Source organism: Ciconia boyciana, chromosome 5, assembly GCF_034638445.1.
Source record: "Ciconia boyciana chromosome 5, ASM3463844v1, whole genome shotgun sequence".
In the NCBI taxonomy this organism is placed as follows: Eukaryota; Metazoa; Chordata; class Aves; order Ciconiiformes; family Ciconiidae; genus Ciconia; species Ciconia boyciana.
The window spans coordinates 69,636,957-69,655,962 of NC_132938.1; the positions used below are offsets into that span (position 1 = coordinate 69,636,957).

General features: G+C 41.2%; 1 protein-coding gene across 1 annotated transcript in view; it reads right to left on the bottom strand.

Annotated features, from left to right (window-relative positions):
- HHIP (hedgehog interacting protein) overlaps nucleotides 1-15,569 on the bottom strand; it is a 73,879-nt gene extending 58,310 nt beyond the window's left edge. The window contains exons 1-3 of the mRNA XM_072862266.1: nucleotides 15,303-15,569; nucleotides 8,082-8,277; nucleotides 753-909 (exon numbers count right to left, since the gene is read on the bottom strand). Coding sequence (XP_072718367.1) covers nucleotides 753-909; nucleotides 8,082-8,277; nucleotides 15,303-15,569 — 620 coding nt within the window. The remainder of the gene's footprint in view (nucleotides 1-752; nucleotides 910-8,081; nucleotides 8,278-15,302) is intronic.
- Between the last annotated feature and the right edge of the window lie 3,437 nt (nucleotides 15,570-19,006).

The window sequence follows — 19,006 nt, forward strand, 5'->3', positions numbered from 1 at the left end:
ACACAACAATGTCCCTAAAAAATAAAATTATTGTTCTGCAGTGATATTAAAAACACAGTTATACAATCCAGAATGAATTATTTCCTTGAATGTGTGCAAGTAGATAATACTGAAAATCAATTTGAACTTCACTTGAGCAAAATTTGGTTTGTATACAAGAAAGAGAAAATTAATTCATCTTAGATCTGAAATGTAGAGGAATAAGAGAGAAAAAATTTGGTAAAAAAAGAGAACGATTTATAAACACAAAATTTCTACCGTACAATAAACATGGTACCTTCCAGCAATTTGACAAAATTTCGCTTCTAAAACCCATTTAAAAATAATGACTTATGATGGGACAATCTAATTTAATTATTTTCACAAAGAAAAGAACATGAATGAAATACATTGAAAATCATGAAATAAACATTTTACTAATAAACTTATTGTAGTTGTTTAGTAATATTAAATTCAGGTAGTAAGGACTTCCCAAAACTATGTATGATCCACAGGGTGGACCATAACCAAGATCCACAGGGTGGATCAAACCAGGTTTCTAACACCTTTTCAGCAATGCAAATATCAAATGGTACTGAAATATTGAAGCTAATGTAACTTTCTCTTTTGACGTACACTAGCAGCAGCAAAAGAAAGTAACATCTGGAAAACACAGCTGCTGAGCATAAGCACACACTGAGCTGTTTCACTGTGAAAACCACAGGCTTTGCTAGGGTTTTTTTTCAGATTAAACAGCATTTATCTTTATGAACCTGCTGATCTCTTCCTCTTTGTCATATTCTTCCATGTGGTCCAGGGAGTTAGAAGCTGGCCCTCGCACTTGTTTTCTTGGAAAATCTGGAAAGCATACACCACCATCTTTTCTTGCATAGTAAAAGCAAAACTCATCAGCTGTAGTTTGGAGAAAACCTTAAAAATGCAAAAGAGCATACAAATATTTAGTGTGTTGTCATGTCTGCAGTTTTGTGCTGTCAAACTGATCTTTAAATAGATTATATATTGAGTGGAAAAAGAAGTCATTTTAAACAAAGTGCTATCTGGAAAAAAAGGCCTGCTCTGAATAAATACAAACTGAGTATTACCTTTTATAGTTTATTCATCTGTATTTGTATTAAACCTTATTTTCAGTGTGCTTAAATAAAAATACCAATTCATTCAAAATGACACTACAGTTCACTCATTAAAAAATCAAGAGACAAAGTTCAGAGTTGAGGCTGTGATACACTTTTCCCTGATTTTAACCCTATTAATCAAGTGTAGTATCTGCTGTAAAATAGCTTGAGCAGCTTTCATTTAACCTTTTTTTTAAAGTGGCTTCTTGTAGTAAAAATTTCAGTGAAGACTTCGGTAAAAGACATGCAGTAAAGACTTTGTGGAATGCTGGCAGCAAAGGACATCAGTTGGAGAGGTGAATAATTAGTTGTCTCAGAAGATGAGAAGTACTGCTGAAAACTGCACCATGTTGACATGCAGTTGGCCTCTGGTTGACTCCTGGCATTAGACTGGGTGAACACAGTGTCCCATCACAAGGTCTACTTCTTCAGGCCCTGTCCCCTGAAAAGGGGGATATGTCTCATGCTGCATTGGAACTGGCTTTAAGCTGGCTTGGATGAAAAGTGGTCTTTAGGTTTTAGGTTAAAATGGGAAGGAGTTCAAAGACCCAGGGAAACAAGTAGGTAAAATGAGAGCCTTTGAAGAAAACCCCTGCCACTACTGATATTATACTATGTTTAATAACAGCAAAAATATCTACTTCTGTCCACAAACCTATTTCTAGTTATTTCTATCCAGTTTTTAATCATTAGTCTTAAATCTAAGATGATAGAATTTGGCTAGTTATACATGTACTATTTTACTAAAACGTTGTTAAGATAATATGTCTTAAGTTACCTTCATTCCTTTTTGCATTATTGGCATACTGTGTTAGGATGTACTATGGTCCAGGACATAACTTATACGATACACAGAATTAGCACTTAATTGGAATTAGAGGCCTAATTTATGCATGGCTTTACCACTTGTGAATAATGCAGTAATCCATAGATCTTGGCCATAAAACCTCTGGCTTACAATGTACAATAAGAGCTGATCAGGGACAGCTGTGTTTCATTGGAAAATGCCAATTTCTTAAAAGCAAAGCTTTTTCAGAAACATTATCAGTTTTGACAAAATTTTAGTTAACATGATGTTGCTGGTCCAAACTCAAACTTCTGGTCTAAATGAAAAAGAGAAACCGACAGCAAGCCTTGTATCACTATACTCCAATGTCTTGTAATTAGGGTGTTTCATTAGGAAGAGGAATATTCAGGTCAATGCCCCTCATCTGTCAGGCAAGAGTTTGACCCTAAGTCTCCCATTTCCCAAGTAAATGTCCTAACAACGACTTTATTAGCTATCCTGGGGTGGTCTCTCTGTGGCTTTCTTCATGGAAAATTTCGAAAGAGTTCAATTTCTTCCTTATGTGGAATAGGAAAATTTTTTAGATCCCAGAATTTTTGTGGAGTGGAAAGCCTTTCCCACCCAACTATACTTCTTTTCATACGCATCTTCCTTTAAAAATATTGGAAAAATAACATGACAAAGCCTGCCTTTGGTTTCTATAAAATAATATCTGGAAACACATGGTAGTGTGTTGTGGTGTAAAAGTTTAATTACCATGATTTGGAGCTTCAGTAAATATCATCTCTGAGGAGCTGGTTTTAATTTATAGTAGTTATTTGGAGAAAATGGGAGATATGATTTCAAGTGGAACAACTGAAGAGGAACTCTGATATAATCACAGAGTAGTATTCCAAGGCTTGTAGATATAATGCCAAAATCAAAGGTAATCTAAAATCTTGCTGTTGAATTATTTGACTTAAGAATACACATTTTTTTCTTTAATAATTTATTTCTCTAGGCACGGTGGGTCATTCAAGAAAATGCAATAGCAAATTAGAGGTGTACAATTTCTAAGAATTTCTAGAATTTTCCAAGTATACCATCTACTATTTACTAAAGATAAACTACTCTTGGCTTGGATGTTATCTTTAGTCAGAAAAAATTAGAGCATATTATGATCATATTGTTTACTTGGTACACGTTCATTTCAAGTAACAATCAGATGCAAACTCACTTGACTATGCTTTATGCAATGCCTTTTCTTATACGTAAGACTAATCCCTTTTCCTTATGAAATATTTTATCATGCACTTAAGTACATGTTGCACTGCAGTTGCCTTTTGCTCTTTAGCAAAACCATCAGCAGGTTCCAACAAAGGAGAAGGCTTATGTTCCATTTTCCTTAGAAATGCTCGTAAAAAATGGGGTTTGAATTAAACAATGAAAATCAGTAAATTGCTAAAATGTTGTGTTACTGGAAGGAATGTAACCTCTGTAAATACAGTTTCACCTGTGTATTAGGGATGAAATTTTGTTCTATAAAAAACACAGTAATTTACAAAAAAGAATCTGCTTGTGTTATATATGCTAGATTCAACATACTAACAACTTCACTAAAGAGACTTAGAAAAACATTTGCTTCTACTCTCCTATCTGCTTGTAGCTATTTAATGTTTTCTTTATCGTGCTTAGATTGTAAGGTCTTTAGTGTAGTTTGCCATTTTGTTCAGTGTTTGTACGGTGTCCAGAAGAATGATCCCTGACAAGTGCCCCTAAGCCCTAGAATTGTTTGGAGAAAATAAAAAGATCGTTTTGCTCAGTCTGAGTTTATTCAGATACAGCTCTGTCACTGTCCTCTATGAGAACTATGCCTAATAAGGACTGCAACATTTGGTCCTGTGTGAATTTCTGTACTAATAAGTAATAACTTTATTTTAAAAGACTCATACATATCATGACAAATTTCCTACCAGCTGTGTATGTGTTGACAGAGCAGTGCCTGTGTTAACAAAGAAAACTGAAATCATAAAGGAAGATTAAACATAATGTTTAAGCATTGTACATGTCAGATTTTGCACAGGCTTGCATTTCTATGCTTTTAAAACTTTCTGTCTTGCAAACAAGAATCAAACTACAGACTTTTCAGTTAAGGCAGATACAGTGAAGGCTTTCTGTGTTCGCCTTTATAAGAAACTGTGGGAATAAGTTGCATGGTTTCAAGCCTTTTCAAAGGAAAACTTCTGCTCTCAGCTGATCCTCACCGCCTCTCTCCACTTGTATTTGTGGTCAGTTATTCCTCACACAGTATCTTCCTTCCTATCCTACCTTCACCAAATTCCACAACTGAAATGCCATGGTAGCATTTGTCCCGGTCTTTACAGCAAGTCAAGTTCCTATTCACTCCCTTCCTTGTTTGCACTGCACACAGTATTGAATATCATCCACTCATCTGAGTAGACCTACACTGGCTTAGAGAGCATCTGGAAATCAGGCTCACCTGCTTTATTCCTGCTGTGACCTTGTGCATACAATTCGGTATTGTGTAAAAGAAGCATTTTCCTAGTTTGGTTTTCTTTTTTTTGTGACAGCTAGATGTGAATTTGTTCACAAAACCCACATTCTCCTCTCTCTTCTCAACTCTCAGTGAAAACTAAATCAAAGAGGTGATTCCAGACTGATTGTTTCAAAATGTAATAAATTCAGCGGTAGCTCACATCATTTCCTACCAGTTTTCAAGTCACTAGTGGCCCTCTTCTCATACTCACACATTGCGCGTACCTGCACACAGGTAGTGCCAGGGTTAATCCCCTTGATGCTCTTCTTAGTGGTAGCAACATTATGAGCCACCACTATTTTTCTGCAGGTTGACTACGTTGACTGTGACTATTAGTTGACTATGTTGGAACTTCTGGAACTGTTGTGTGGGTTGCAGAATTTCTTAGATTTCCAGCATTTGGGGCTGGGGTGCCCTTGTTTGGAGTTAAAAAATTCATATCAAGCATCTGTTCTGGTAATGCCTGGATTCAGATCTGGGCCTGGATCTGAATTCACCCACAATCATCTGGAAACCATTTCTTCAAATGAAAATAACGGAGAGCACATAGTTCAAAATCTGTCCAATGTCCTCGGATGGCAGAACGCACTGTGGCTGTGGCACAGGTTTGTTCCTTAGAATATGTCACTTCCACTGGCATGGATCAAGTTTCTGCTCATGCCTAAAGGGAGAATCAGCCATGCCTTTCTTTACTAGCTATATTAATAATAAATATTAGACAGTCTTCTCTTATGATCTTGGAAAACTTAAAATTCATATTGATTGAAGATATTTCATTAAGTCACTTAAGTCCAGTGTCTCCATCAGTAATCACTTAAACCGAGGCTTACAGTAAAGATCAGATGAGAAATAATGCAAACAGTCACCTGGGATGAAGCAGGGAAGTTCTAATCTCATAGGCTTTGTGAAACGTTACACCCTGCTGCGTTAACATATCCATACAATCCTAACAGCTATTGTTATTATTCTGTTTGAATAAAGAATCGGGTCCACTTCTTCTTTGGATATTCCTAAAGAAGTCAATGGAAGTTCTGATACACTAATAACTGGTGAGCAAACTGCTGTCTTCGAAAGAGTTAAGCTGCTAGAGTTTTTGTCTTTTTAAAAAGACACAGAACAATAAATGAATTTCTGGAACTAACTCAAGAAAAAAACTGATGTATAATTTCTCAGTCTTCTTGGTTAATGTGTACTGCTAAAATTTCAGTTCCAGAAAAGATGCTTACTGTCTTAAATCGCTAATAATATTTCTCATTCGTGCAGGACTTAAGGGATAAAATTATTTTTGTAGTCAGCAATTTCCTTAAACTCCTTTGTATTGGTGTTCAGAAACAATTAGCACTCCCTAATGGAGGAAGAGTAATTATTTGACTTTTTAACAAATGCACAGTGAATCATTGCCAGAGACCTTGGGTTTGGGGGCCTGTTAATTTCCAACTCTTTGTTTAATCCTCCAGGCTAAGCTGAAAACATAGCTTCCACATTTTATATTTTTTTCTTTCTTTTGCAATAAATATTAATATGGATATGTGGGTCTCACAAGTAAAATAGAAAACCCAAATAAGTTGTTATTTTAATTATTTATATTTTAGAATGTATAAGACTATTAAGCTATATTGAAATCCTATAGGCCATCTTCTCAAAAAGAGGGACCTGAATCTTACTTAATACCTTCAGGAAATCCTAGTGTAGGTATCAACAACCATATATACCAGTCAAGTCTCCAAATTAACCCTGTTGGTGGATGTAAGTATGCAACAACTTTTTGTTAGTACAACCCACTTTCAGAACAAGTATTTAGAATGATTATTAGCATCTGATTGATGTAGGAAAAATCCTATTTTAACTGACGCTAAAGTATGTAAGCTCTTTTCCTGCAAAGCACAGTGCTCTGTCCAGTGCTAAAGTTATGCTTTCATCTGGTTATCTTTCAAGGCAACCTGGGTGGTCACAAAAAGCACTTGACATCTTGATGCACTTCAGCAGTTTTACATATACACAAACTTTGTAGAAAAATAAATTTGTCATTCGTCACCACATATGTTGATCTGAGGAGTGAGGTTCCTGTGGCTATAGCTCCTGTGCTGCTCAGCCCTTTCTCATTCTCTCTCCCTCCCTCCATCTCCTCCTTCTTTCTCCCTTTTCCCTCTTTCACTTTTTCCAGTTAAACAAATTGTTTCCTCAGAAACACAGAATTTCACAAAACAACTATGAGGGACTTGCTCTGCAGAATATGCTAATCATTTGCACTAGCTACAAACTCATGTCAAAAAAAGTCTTTGTGCTGACTTCTTATATGGGCCAAACATTTAGAATATCTAATCTGTTATCGCTGTTCAGCAGGCAGTCTTGGCGACTGTGATCTATTCTGCTTTGCTTTGGGGAATGTGATAAAGAGCAAGAAACAGCTGGTTTAAGAAAGCCTTAGAAACATCTCTTAGTTTATAAAGACAATAATAATATTTTCATATTTGAATGGGTTGAGATACATGTTAAACCACAGTAAAGGGAAAAAGTAAGTCAATTCAAAATGTTTTCTCAAGTCAATAAAAGAATGCTGCAAAAAATCCCTGCACTCTTGGGATTTCAGAGAAAACAAGTACACACGCAATTAAAAAACCCTCCTCCAAATCTCATCCACTTAAACTATCCCCTTTACTCAAATATGTTTATATTACAAAGCTGTGTTCATATGTCAAAAATGACTATTCACAAATTCATTTTTCATATCGTTATCAACTTTTTTCCAGTCTGTGTTGCTAGTAAAAAAAAATCTTAACCAGTTTAATTATTTTCTCGTGTGTGGCATTATTTGTAAGTAGTGTTTGGACAGGGAAAAAAGCATAGTTTAAAAATGACAGTCTTAAACATATAAATAATTTACTACTGAGAATACCAAAGATGTTATTTAATATAATAGTGTATTAAGACAGTATTTCTAAAAGAACCATCTTCTGTGGTTCTTTTGTTGATATAGTTACAAGTGATAGCACACATTTGGTGACTGCCTTAGACAACACAGGTCAAATTCTGGTTTTGGTTATGTTCAGCTAACTCTACTGACTACAGTGAGGAAGTGTTAGGTTAGTTAAGAATTTGGTTGTTAACAGCATGTTGGAAGTGATTCAAAGATCACAGAAGTCTATCGAATAGCTCCCTTTGATTTCAATGGGCTTTAAACCCTGTGGAAAAAACATCAGTTTCTAGGGTAACAAAACCAGAAAAAACACCTTACTCATCAGCTTTTAGATTCTACAGCAAACAGCCAGCATCCTTTATTTCTTGCATTTTAAAGCTGTCTATCATTTAGAACAGCCTTTTGGATGGCCAACTGCTTGTTTACATTATTTGAATGAACACACTAATATTTCAGCAAAGGCAATAGTTTCAGGTGCCTTTGACAACAATCAATCCTGTGTTTCATGGAGAGTTTAATAGGAGGGTGGCAAGAAAGCACTCAAAATATTTACCTCACTACATAAGATCCGCTGTGAAGACCCTGAGATATTCTGTCTTTGCTTGGGCAAAATCCCCTGGATATCAATGGGGATTTTACCTAGTGAAGAGCTGGATCTATAACCGCTCAGGCAATATCAACATTTCAAAACAGACATCCTTCAGCCCCATATTTTGTTATAGGTTTTACCTGGTATGTGACCTCTGCAAGTATAATAGAATTCTTTACAATAGTCTTTGCACAGGTAGGGAAGAGTTAGTTCTCTTTCAGGTGTTTCCCCTTTCTCAGGTGAGTGGAATAGGTTCTGAGCGTGAGGTGAGCAGTGTGCACATTTGATTTCCTCCAGTAGCTTCGCACATTCTGTGTTGTTGGTAACAGAAAGTATCTGCAAGCCACAAACCAGAGACAAATAAACATATGACCTGTTTCCCCATCTTACACAAAAAAGACCTGCATGATCTAATGAAATAAATAATACTAGCCGAACCAATACAGTTAGTATAAATGCATCATGTTTCATGTTACCATTTCGGAAGGGCAACAATTATTACTATGAAATGGCAATATGTTATTAGTACAGTGAGATTTTAAGCACTTGCTTCTCTTTCTCAGATAAGTATAATAGTACTCAAGTTATTTTATGGACTCATGCCTGCAATCTCTTAATCACATAGGCAATCTCTGAACTAGAGGGATCATTTATATAAGGAGGAGCTACAGCAGCAGGCCTTCTACCCACTTCTTTTTATGAGAAATACTTGTAATACGGAAATTGAGAAATACGGAACTTGTAAGGTGACCTATTCAAGTATTTAGAGACTAAAAATTAAAATTCTACCATCAAAACACATCAGGAAAACCATATCTAGGTATTTGTTAAATAGGTGTATCTTGAACGATACCGCAGTCCGGCTACTGAAATGACTGCTGTGGAGTTCAGCAGGTGCCTTGGATTTTTCATGCTTTAAATGCTGCTCTGCTTTTTGCTCTCTCTAATGGAAACTCCTTGGAGGTGGGAAAAGCTGTATGTTTTCAGACATTTCTTTTTATAAGGGAAAAAATAGAATTTGTTTGTAACATCTTGTTTGTCTCAATATCGAAAGTGTGACTTTGTCCTGAAAAAAGAGCATATATTATGCATAGTACTTGAAGAAGCACAAAACCACGATTGATGATGTGTTTAAGTAAACACAGGAGCCTAAGGAGCACAATGTCATCAAATCATGAAAAATAATGGAAAACAGCATAGTTGTCTTTATTAGTCTTTGAATGCAGTGCACTTTGTTAATCTATTAACCACATGGATTGTTTTTTGATCATTCATCCCAATGGCGGGTAGTGGGAAATGTGTTCTCAGTTGAGAGGGACTGAATCTGATCCAATCCAAAAACAAAGCTCAGGTTCTCTCTACTATTTGTTAACGCAGTTATGAACAAAGACTGTAAGACATTTATATTAAAAAATATTAATGCAGTAAATATTTGTATTCTGTAGAATTTGTAAATATTTGTAAATAGCGCATTTGAAAATATTGACACAGTTTTGCTATAGTTCCTATCTCTGAGTCGATTTGTAGAAGGGCTTTCCAATGTCATTCCCTTGCAACATAACATTGAAGGGAATTATCTAAATTACTTTTGGTAAGTTATTCAATGCATGAAGACTCTTGATATGTTCGAGTATGCCGTCTCATAGGTTGGCTCTCTTCTAGGATGCAGTACTTTGATAACACAGTTCTGAACTCAGCATTTCATTTAGGGATCATAATTACATAAACCTCAAACACTTGAGAGAAATGCACTCTCCATTGTTTTAAACAGATACGTATTCAAAATATTACACAATACATGGCCTGTACAGTTACACAAAATCCTATTTAAAGGAACCTTAATTTAGAAGACAAACTCTTTCCAGGAAAATTTAGTCGTACCGAAAAGGCCATCTGAAATGTGTACTAAAGTTTAGTGGTGTAAGTTGGACCACTGATTAGAAGAACACCATTTGGCTTCTACCCTTATTCTGGAAGAGCTGCCATGGGCTTCAAAAACAATTCCTCCAGATTTGCCAGGATCGTTAAATGCATTAAATGTTCTGTTCTTTAGACTATCTGTTCTCAGACTATCCTTGGCTTCATAGCACCTGCAATTAAGTAATGTGACTAACATCTGCCACGTATGGTTTATTATCTCTCTTCAGACCCTTCTTGGGAATATAATTCTCTCACATCTTCTTTTGGAAAGGGTTTGTCTTTTTTTTTTAAAAAAACCTTGAAGACAGTAATAAATTAATTGCATGTTGCATGTATGGCAAAAGGTTTGCATTGGCCCTGAATTCTTTGGGGAATTCTTTCCGCAGCCCCAGCCCCTTCTCTCCTGAAAAAGTTTAGATTCTTTTTGCTAGATTGTTCATTTGGGCCATAGCAGCAGAACTGTTAACCTTAGTTTTCTTTCTTGAGTTTCAGATGTTGTTCTAGATATGGTAGATCTGGGGAGAAATGCCTTGAAGACAAGAACTTAAAATATAGTGATAACTACAATAAACTATAACCAAAATACATAATAACTAAAACTTTGAACTCGACTTAATACTGCCTAGGATTGCAATCCAGGTAGCAGAGAACAACTATTACATTCTCATATAATAGCATATAACTATTATATGCTTGCAGTAATGCACACTGCTGAGGCAATCTTCTGCATTAGCTGGACTTCCTTAACGGATGATGGCATCCTGATGTTGGTATTTTGTGCTGCTATGGTTCTGATGGGAAGTGGCCTGTATAATTCAGTCAAGTCATTGTCTGCCAAATAGAACAAAGTCTGAAGCCAATAGGGGATGATCGAAAGCACTAGCCATAAATGCTACTTTTTAAGAACATTACATCACCAAGAAGCTGGGAGCTCTCCTAAAGTAAGGATGAAATTACCTATTTTGGTGTTTCCACCAAAGGAAAGTGCACCATGACTACAGACTCTTCAAAGTACTTGCCTATATTCAGTAGTATCACCTGCTTTGCAAAAGTCTCAGATGTTTTCATCAGGGAGTTGATCTCAGGCAGTAGGCTTTCTTGTGGTAGCAGTATGATGGTGTGTTTAGAAGTACAAGTAAACACGAGGTATTACTAGGTAAATATTCAATGTATTTATTGAATTAACTCCACAGTGATGCAGATAGAAAACTGTACGTCTACTGGAAGACTCCAGAATGCATTGTGAACAGGGGGAAAAAAAAAATTACAGGATAGCAAAGCTAATTTACTGTTTCTTGTGGAAAACGTAATTGACATTGCCTGGTGATACAGGAGAAGTAATGCTTGCCAACATTTCAGTCCTCAAAGTTAAGACAAAAGGATCCTAATCCCCCTGAGCAGCTGCTATCCAGGAATTAACCACAGGAATTCACCCCCTCATGTCATTTCTGGAATGAATCTTGGTCATATAATAGCTAATCGGAAGATTAAGGAAAGAGAATCAATCAATTATCTGAAAATCAAGTACAATGTTATTTAACTTTTAGAATGCTCAAGCAAAATAGGGTAGTAACATTTGCTCTGTGTGAGGTCTGATGTATAACTCTGTCCTGCCTGGGAGACAGGACAACCGTTCCATTCTGAATTTCAGTAAATCAATAATGTATTTATCCTGGAGTATATTAAACCAGTTTTAAGCAAAAGCTGAAATACTTATTTGAAGCTTTTTCTGTTGGATCTCTACTTTGAAAATGACCTTAAAGTTGACAATGGCTTTGGTCTTTTGAAGAAATGTAAACCAATTTCCTGCTTCAATTTTTAAAGTTGTATGTGAAACCATCAAACTGCAGTGGTTTAAACTAACTGTGCTCTGGAAAATTTGTAAAACTTGCAAACATTTATTGCAACATGCCTAATAATGATTATGCCTGCTGCTCACTAATTTACAACATCTGTAAGATCATCCTTTAATCTCTAGCCACATGAAAGTAAAACGGGTAGACTAAAGGTAAGATAAATCCTGGAATGCGCAGGAAAGCATAGCATACTAAATTGGTTTATCAACAAAAAGAATAGTGCAAAGAAGAAGAAACAGAAGACGACACAATAGACAGAAATTCTTTACGTTGAATATTGTCATCTGCTTTGTGTACTCTGTCATATCTAGTTGGAGAAAGGCAGTATAATTTGGATGTTAACAGAAAAAAAACAAACAGTGAAATAAGTCATTGCATTAAGCTGTATTTGATATACAAGCATTTATGTCTAAAAATCATATGCTTACGAGATTGTTCAGCTGTTGGGTTGAACATATGCTTCTTCTTTATTATAGTGCTGGATTATGTCATTAAAGAGTTCGGTTTCAATTTTAGGGTAATATGTAAATAGATCATTGTACTAAGGCAGCTGTTAAAGGGACCCCAAGATGAGTTATTTGTTTAGTTGGATGTGTTCAACAATAGCCTTTGTTCGTGAAAGAGCCAGAGCAAACAAATGATTGTAAAAGGGCACACTTGAAAACAATTACTTTTCACCCATTCCTTGACAGCCTTGGCTGTGAAACCATCCAAGGTAGAGAGGACTTATTTGCCTGTTGGGCTGTAAGCAAACTTTTAGAAAAACTGATATTCCAATGTTTGACTGGGATGTAGTAGCCCTTCATAAACAAGGAGATATTGCAGAAAACTAGAAGACAAAGAGTTAAATGTCAACAACAGGATGCAAAAATCTTACTTGAGCCAGTCCAATGTTGTATCTGCTCAATATGGTAGCTCCATTTTTGTTCCCAAAACCGCAGGCAATGGTAGTGTTTTCATTATAAACACAGATCAATATTTGGTCAAAAATTCTCAAAGACCCAGCATCTTAACCAAGAAGCTCTTATGAAAATGTCTACTGAGCATGCTCGATTCTTTTTTTTTTTTTTTAAAGAAGCTAGCGTTCAGATTTCTGATTTCGTATAGCTATATGATGGAGTTTAAAAAAGCTGGGTTTGGAGCTGTAGTAGAACACAGTTTAAAAAATGTGCTTTTAGAAAAGTTCCGTTCAAATGTATTCCATAAGAGTTTGCCATGTCTTTTATGGAATGACCGCCTCATTCTGTCAAGTGTAAATGACATATGTTTTGACATTTTTTCTAAACATATATGGATACGATAAAGTAGATTTGCGAGTCTCATAAATGTTAATCTTTGGTGAAAAGCAGTCTGATTTTAAAATGCTGTAAAATAATATTCCTTAAAAAGTGTGATTTATATTTAAAAAAAACCCCAGGTTCAACAGCTCAGAAATAGCTACTGTGGCATATATGGTCAATTCCTCACATTTATATCAGGTTTTTAGTAGTGTTAGTAAAAAAATAACCCAAAGGGAATTAAAAGATATTTTCAAGGAATAGTAAGAAGAGAATAAACCCTTCAGCTGCCTGGAGATTGAAAACTAACCAAAATTCAACTTCTAATTTACTGCATTAAGACACTTACTACAAGGGTCTCCAAGCATTGAATAATCTTGGTAGCATATATGCCACCAAGACATTGCAAACAGGGTGAATTAAGGACATATTTTCCAGTCCTTTTTTTTTTTTTCTTTTTTCTTTTTTTCCAGCTAGATCTTTCAGGTTATCTGTGTGTGGTTAGTTTATAGTTTAATTCAATTATCACACAGGAGCTTAATGACACTGTCTCTAGACAACATGAAGAAATATATCTGCCTTGAATCTCAAACTGCTGCTGCATATGGTATGAATAAAGAGAGATCTGCAGCTGAAAACCTGCAGTAAGACAGTTCTCACTCATCTGGGAATAGAGGGGGTAGGACAAATGCTCCCTCAAAAGGCATGAACATTTGGACAGAGCTGGGGACTGAAGGAGAATGATGTTCTCCAGTTTCACCCATTAGTGAACCAACTAACAAACACAATGGTGTTGTTGTTATTCTTTTGCCATAAGCAACAGGACTCTGTGTGTGGGCAGCAGTTTAGTGGGGAGGAGGATAAGTCGACCCCTTTTTGTCCTATTGATTTTTTCCTATTTGCATGACTTGAGCAAATTAAATGATGCAATATGGCTTTTTGTTACAAAACAAAGTGAGAGATACCACCCAGACACATATGTTGATTCGTAGAAGCTGTTTACATGAGAATGGAGTGAAATCTACCGTGAACTGAGCATAAAAATTCGATTCAGGCTGGGCATTTTTTTTTTATTATGCTTGGGCCAGCAAGACTGAAACACAAGTTTTCCAAGAGTCTCTCAGACCTTGACAACTACAGAGTTGTAACTGAGGAATTCTTAATTAAACCTAAACCAGGATGAAAAAAAAAAAACAGAAAAGAAAAAATAAAAAGACACCTGATTGTTTATTTCACGTGCAGGGATTCTTAATGACATTATTCAGCAATTTCCCTCCCTGTGCGTACCCCTGGATGCAGCACTGGTCATCACAGCAGAGCTTATCCAACACGGTCCTGCAGGCTTAGGTACCAACGCGTTTGAAAAGCTAAGCAACAGGCTGATAAGCAGAATTTAACTTGCTAAAGGACGCAGAGAACTGACAATTTCAAGAAATCGGTGAGCAGAGGAGGTGCTTCCCTGCACTTGACCGCAGCTTGAAATTGGGCAGAGAGGCTGCCAGGTAATGTCAAAAGGAAGACTATCTCACGGCACCTTGTGTGAGGAGCCGGTCATGAGCGAGAACTGTTAGACCAGGGTCCTAAGGCAGAAACTTCGGGGGTCTTTCGCAGCCGATACACGTAATCGCGAGTCATACATGGGCCCCGAGGAGGCTGGAGATCACAGAGCCTTGGTACACCGGCACCATCGACTATCCAAAAACCTTCCTGACTAAACACGTGGAGCAAACCGGACAAGATTTTTCACCCCAGAAAAATAAACCGGAAACCACCGCCAAGTGAGTGTACAGCCCCACTGCTGCCAGTGCCCGCACGGCAGCCAAAGCCCGTCCAGCTCCTCCACCTTTCCCCGGAGCCGCGCCCGGGCAGCGGTACCTGCGGGCGGCCCGGCCCCGCTGCACCGGGCCACCGCGGCGCCCCGGGAGGAGGCCGGGGCCGGGGCCGGGGCCGGGGGCCGGGGCCGCAGCCACGGCCAGAAGCTCTGGCGCTGGGGACAAAAAGTAACTTCCACGCACACCCGTCGGCCAGCGTAGCGCTCTCCCCGCGGAGCGCCCGTCCCCTCCAGGGCAGCGGATCTGCAGCCGGGCTCCCCGCGACTCCCGAGGAAATAAATCAGCACCAGTGTCATGTTTCGGCTTCGCCCTCACCTCCCAGGCAGAAACGCTCGCCCCCCGCCGCTGCATCCCCCCGCAGGGGAACGCAGCAGGTTAGCGGCTGGTGCGCGGGCTCCACGCGAAAAAAAAAAAAAAAGAAAAAGCAAAGCCCCAAACCTCCCCCAACCCCCAAAGCAGCCTTAGGTGGTGCCTACCTTCGCCTCGGCGTGCAGCAGCCCCTGCGCCTCAGTGCGGGAGCAGCAGGACAGGCGGGGGTAGAGGCCGCGGCACATCGCCTCCCCGCCGCCCGGGGCCTCCGGGGACAGCACCCGCCGGTCGCGCTTCTTCAGCCGCCTCGGCGGGGTCCCGTTGAGGCACCTTCTCCTCCGGGCGCCGCTCTCCCCAAACTTGGCATCCCCCTCGAAGAAGCACAGAACCACGGCCACCAGCAGCAGCTTAAACGGCAGCATCTTGAGCATCATGCCTGAGGGAGCGTGTGAATGCACCCAAAAAAGGGGGGTGGGGGGAGAAGGAGGGGAATCCCACTGACTTTTCTTTGCACTTCGGATCAGGAAACCACCTCCCTCCCCCAGAAGGGGAAAGTCTGGAGGAGAATAATAACAGTAGCAGCTGAAACGCCTGCGGAGGAAAAGCACTTCGGTCACCCCCAAAAAGGCAGGGACGGGGGAAGAAGCCCCCCGAGCCCCGGCTCGGCGGCGCGGCGGGAGGATGCTCGGGGCCGGCGAAGTTGTGCAAGTGGCACAGGTTTAGCAGCTGCCGCTGCCGCGCCGAGGCGCCGAGGCTCGGGGCGGGCCGGGCAGCGGGCGGCGGCAGCCCTTCACTTGTCGTCCCATAGGAAGGGTGTCCCCGCGGTGGGACGGCGGCGGCGGCGGCCGGGCCGGGCGATGCCCCCTCCGCTGCTGCCGGCGGCGGCTGCGGCTCACTAGGGCTCTCATGTTTCGCTCCCTCTTTTCTTCTTCTTTTTAAGCCGCGCGCGGGGAGGTGCTGCCACCGCGCGCCCTGCACGTCACCCGGCGGCACCGGCCGCGCGCCCCGCCCGCGCCGCCGCAGGGGCCCGGCGGGAATCGGCGGCGCCGCGCCCGGCCTCGCCCCCCGGCCCGCGCGCGAGCGGCCGGGCGGGAGCGGCGCGGGGCCGCGCCCGGCGCGAGCCGCCGGGGCGCGGCGAGGCGCGGGGCACGCGGCGGCGCCCCGCCCTGCAGCGCTCTCCCGGCGGCGGCCCGGGGGTCGCCGCGCCCCTCGCCGCCTCGGTCTTGCCCCCTCCCCGGTGAAACGGGAGCCGGGGCTCCCGGCGGGCCGGCGGAGGGGGCGGGCGCCTTCCTTCTCCCGGCCGGCCCTGGCTCGGCGGGGACCGGTGGAGCCGCGTCGGTGCCCGGCGGAAGGCGAGCGCTGTAGGTGGGTCCTGCTCCCCTGACGGCCGAGGTGCCCGGCCCGCGGCCCGGCGGAAGAGCCCCCTCGGCGCGGCGCAGCCACCGTTTGGCCAGCCTGGCAGAGGTGCTGCTCCGGCTCTGCTTGGCCGTGCCCGCCTGCTGCCCCCGCAACTCATCCCCAAAGGCCAGGGAAGGTTCCAGACGCGCGGGGCCACGCGCGGGGCGGGCATCGACGGCCACCGGGGAGAGCGGCGGGAGGTGCCGTCAGTCAGCTCCCGGTGGCTTTTTAGCAGAGCTCCGGCATCGGTGCTTCCACCGAAGGTGCAGCGGGCTGACTCCTTGGTGTCTGCCAGCGCAGTGACGCTCACACCTTCCTTCCGACCGTGCTAACCGAGTTCAAAGTACGACCGGTTGGTAGTTGAGGCGGTGGACATGGCGGCCGCTGCTAATGGTAGGAGGGAGCAGGGTGTAGAGGGGTGAGCGTCCTCCTGGTGTGCTGAGAACAGGAGACCTGTATGTGGGAAGAGTGGGACGAACCGAGTGTCTGGCATTCGGTGGCAAGAAAGCACCTGGGAGACCAGGAGCAAGCCAGAAAGGGAACGGCCAACCCAGTGTGAACAGGGGTGAAGTGAATTTGGGACGGAGAAAGATGCAAGCCCAGAGAATGCCAGCCCAGGGCAGAGGCCAAGGTCCCTGGGGAGGAGGTGGTACAGAGCCCCGCAGGGGGGAAGAGGGAGCTAGAGCATAGCAAGGAGGTGTTAGCTTCTTCTTGTGGGGGAGAGGAAGGAGTGGAAGTCCTCGGAAGCGGCTGTAGTGCAGGTGCAGCTACAGCCACTGACCTGGGGCTGAAGGGCAGCTGGACAAATAGACCCCCGAGGTCTATTTACAAGGGACTTGCTGCTGATCCCTGAAACAGGGGAAAAAATGGCTTGCACCCGAAGAGCCCCCTTAGGAGGGAGAAAGGGAAAGAAGTATTGCATGGAGTTCGTGATGTGCAGTAGCATTGTTTCTAAAGCAATGCGCCTGTTTCTAGGGCCTGTTACTGTTCTCCCCACGTTTATTTTTTAACCAAAGAAAATGAGTCTCTTCAGATTTACATTTGAACTCTTATCCTTAAACAGTCCACACTGAACTAAGTAGGAATTTGGCATGGACAGACAGTACATCAGATAAATCATTGAGTAGACATAAAGACTGTTTCCTCTCCCTTTAAGTGCATGTCTTGAAGGCTAATGGTTCCTGCACTCATGACCACCACTTGTCTTACCACTGACTCTCATTTGTCTGAAAATGTTCCCAACCAAGGCTTGAACTACATCAACATGAATGAGGGAGGCCGCTGGTGCAGCATGGGCCCTAGCAGTCATGTTGAATGAAATAAGGATGGCACCCTTAGGATATCAACAGCACTGGTGATGCAGCATCCTTGCTTTGTAGTTTTAGAAAAAAGTACTGCTTTGCAATATGTGAACTTGTTCCATGAGCAACCAGACTGGCAGAACTGTAGCTGGCAGAAATGGCAGAAATGTAGTTATACTACAACAGCTATGCCATTTTTATTACTCTGGATTATTGCATACATTATTCTGAAAGAAAAGTGGTTCTGGTATAAAGCAGAATAACAGTATCAGAATAAAGTCACTTTTATTCCCAAGCAAACTCCTTACAGAGGGTTACACTGGCAGAACTGTAGTGGCAAAAGGACACAGCTGGAGGTCTGTATGTCTCTTTCCCTGTGTAGGCAGGTGCTCATAGTTTTCAAGTAGATTGCATATTTCTGCCCTGCATCTCCCTTACTGGAGTGGAAAACTGGAACTCAGTGGAAAGAAGTGACTGTGGGGCAGATACCCTCTTGAAAAAACAAATGTTCAGTGAAAATTTCTGTTGAGCATTTGTGGCCCGATCCTTGCAGTTCCTGTCTCGCTGAATGAGAGAGGAAGTGAGGAATGTAAATCTATATGATCAAAGTAATACAGCTATTAGTAAATAACCTTTCTTCCCCCTTCAAGTGCTGCCTGCATAAATATCCGTTTCTATGTATACCTGTACCAGTTCTCAGAGGAGGTGAGTTTGAGGTGTATTAATTAAATAGAGAATGATTTCCCGAAATGGGATTTAGATCAAGTTGCCAAACTAAGAAAGAGCTGACAGTTTGTGAAGGTCAGTTTCTACATAGAAATTTTACATAGATCTATGATGGAGACATTTCCCAGAAATTCTGTGGAATGTACTGTTGACGTTGTATAATATGAAGTGCTCAAAACTTCAAGCTCTGTAGTGATACAGTGATATAAAGATGTATAAGCAAGACTTGAAGAAGGCTGAATGTTCTTTAAAACAATATGAATAGAAATTGTGCAAGAAGACCTGATTTAATCTTATGTTCCTTTCCACACTTTAAAAGTATGTGATGGCTTTTTTAACAAAGTATTATTTTCAAGCTGGTTGACACAGGATTTTATTTATAAACCTTTTTAATAATGCAAAGTTAAGGTCAGTATTAGTATATGCCAGTTCAGAGTGTCAACTTC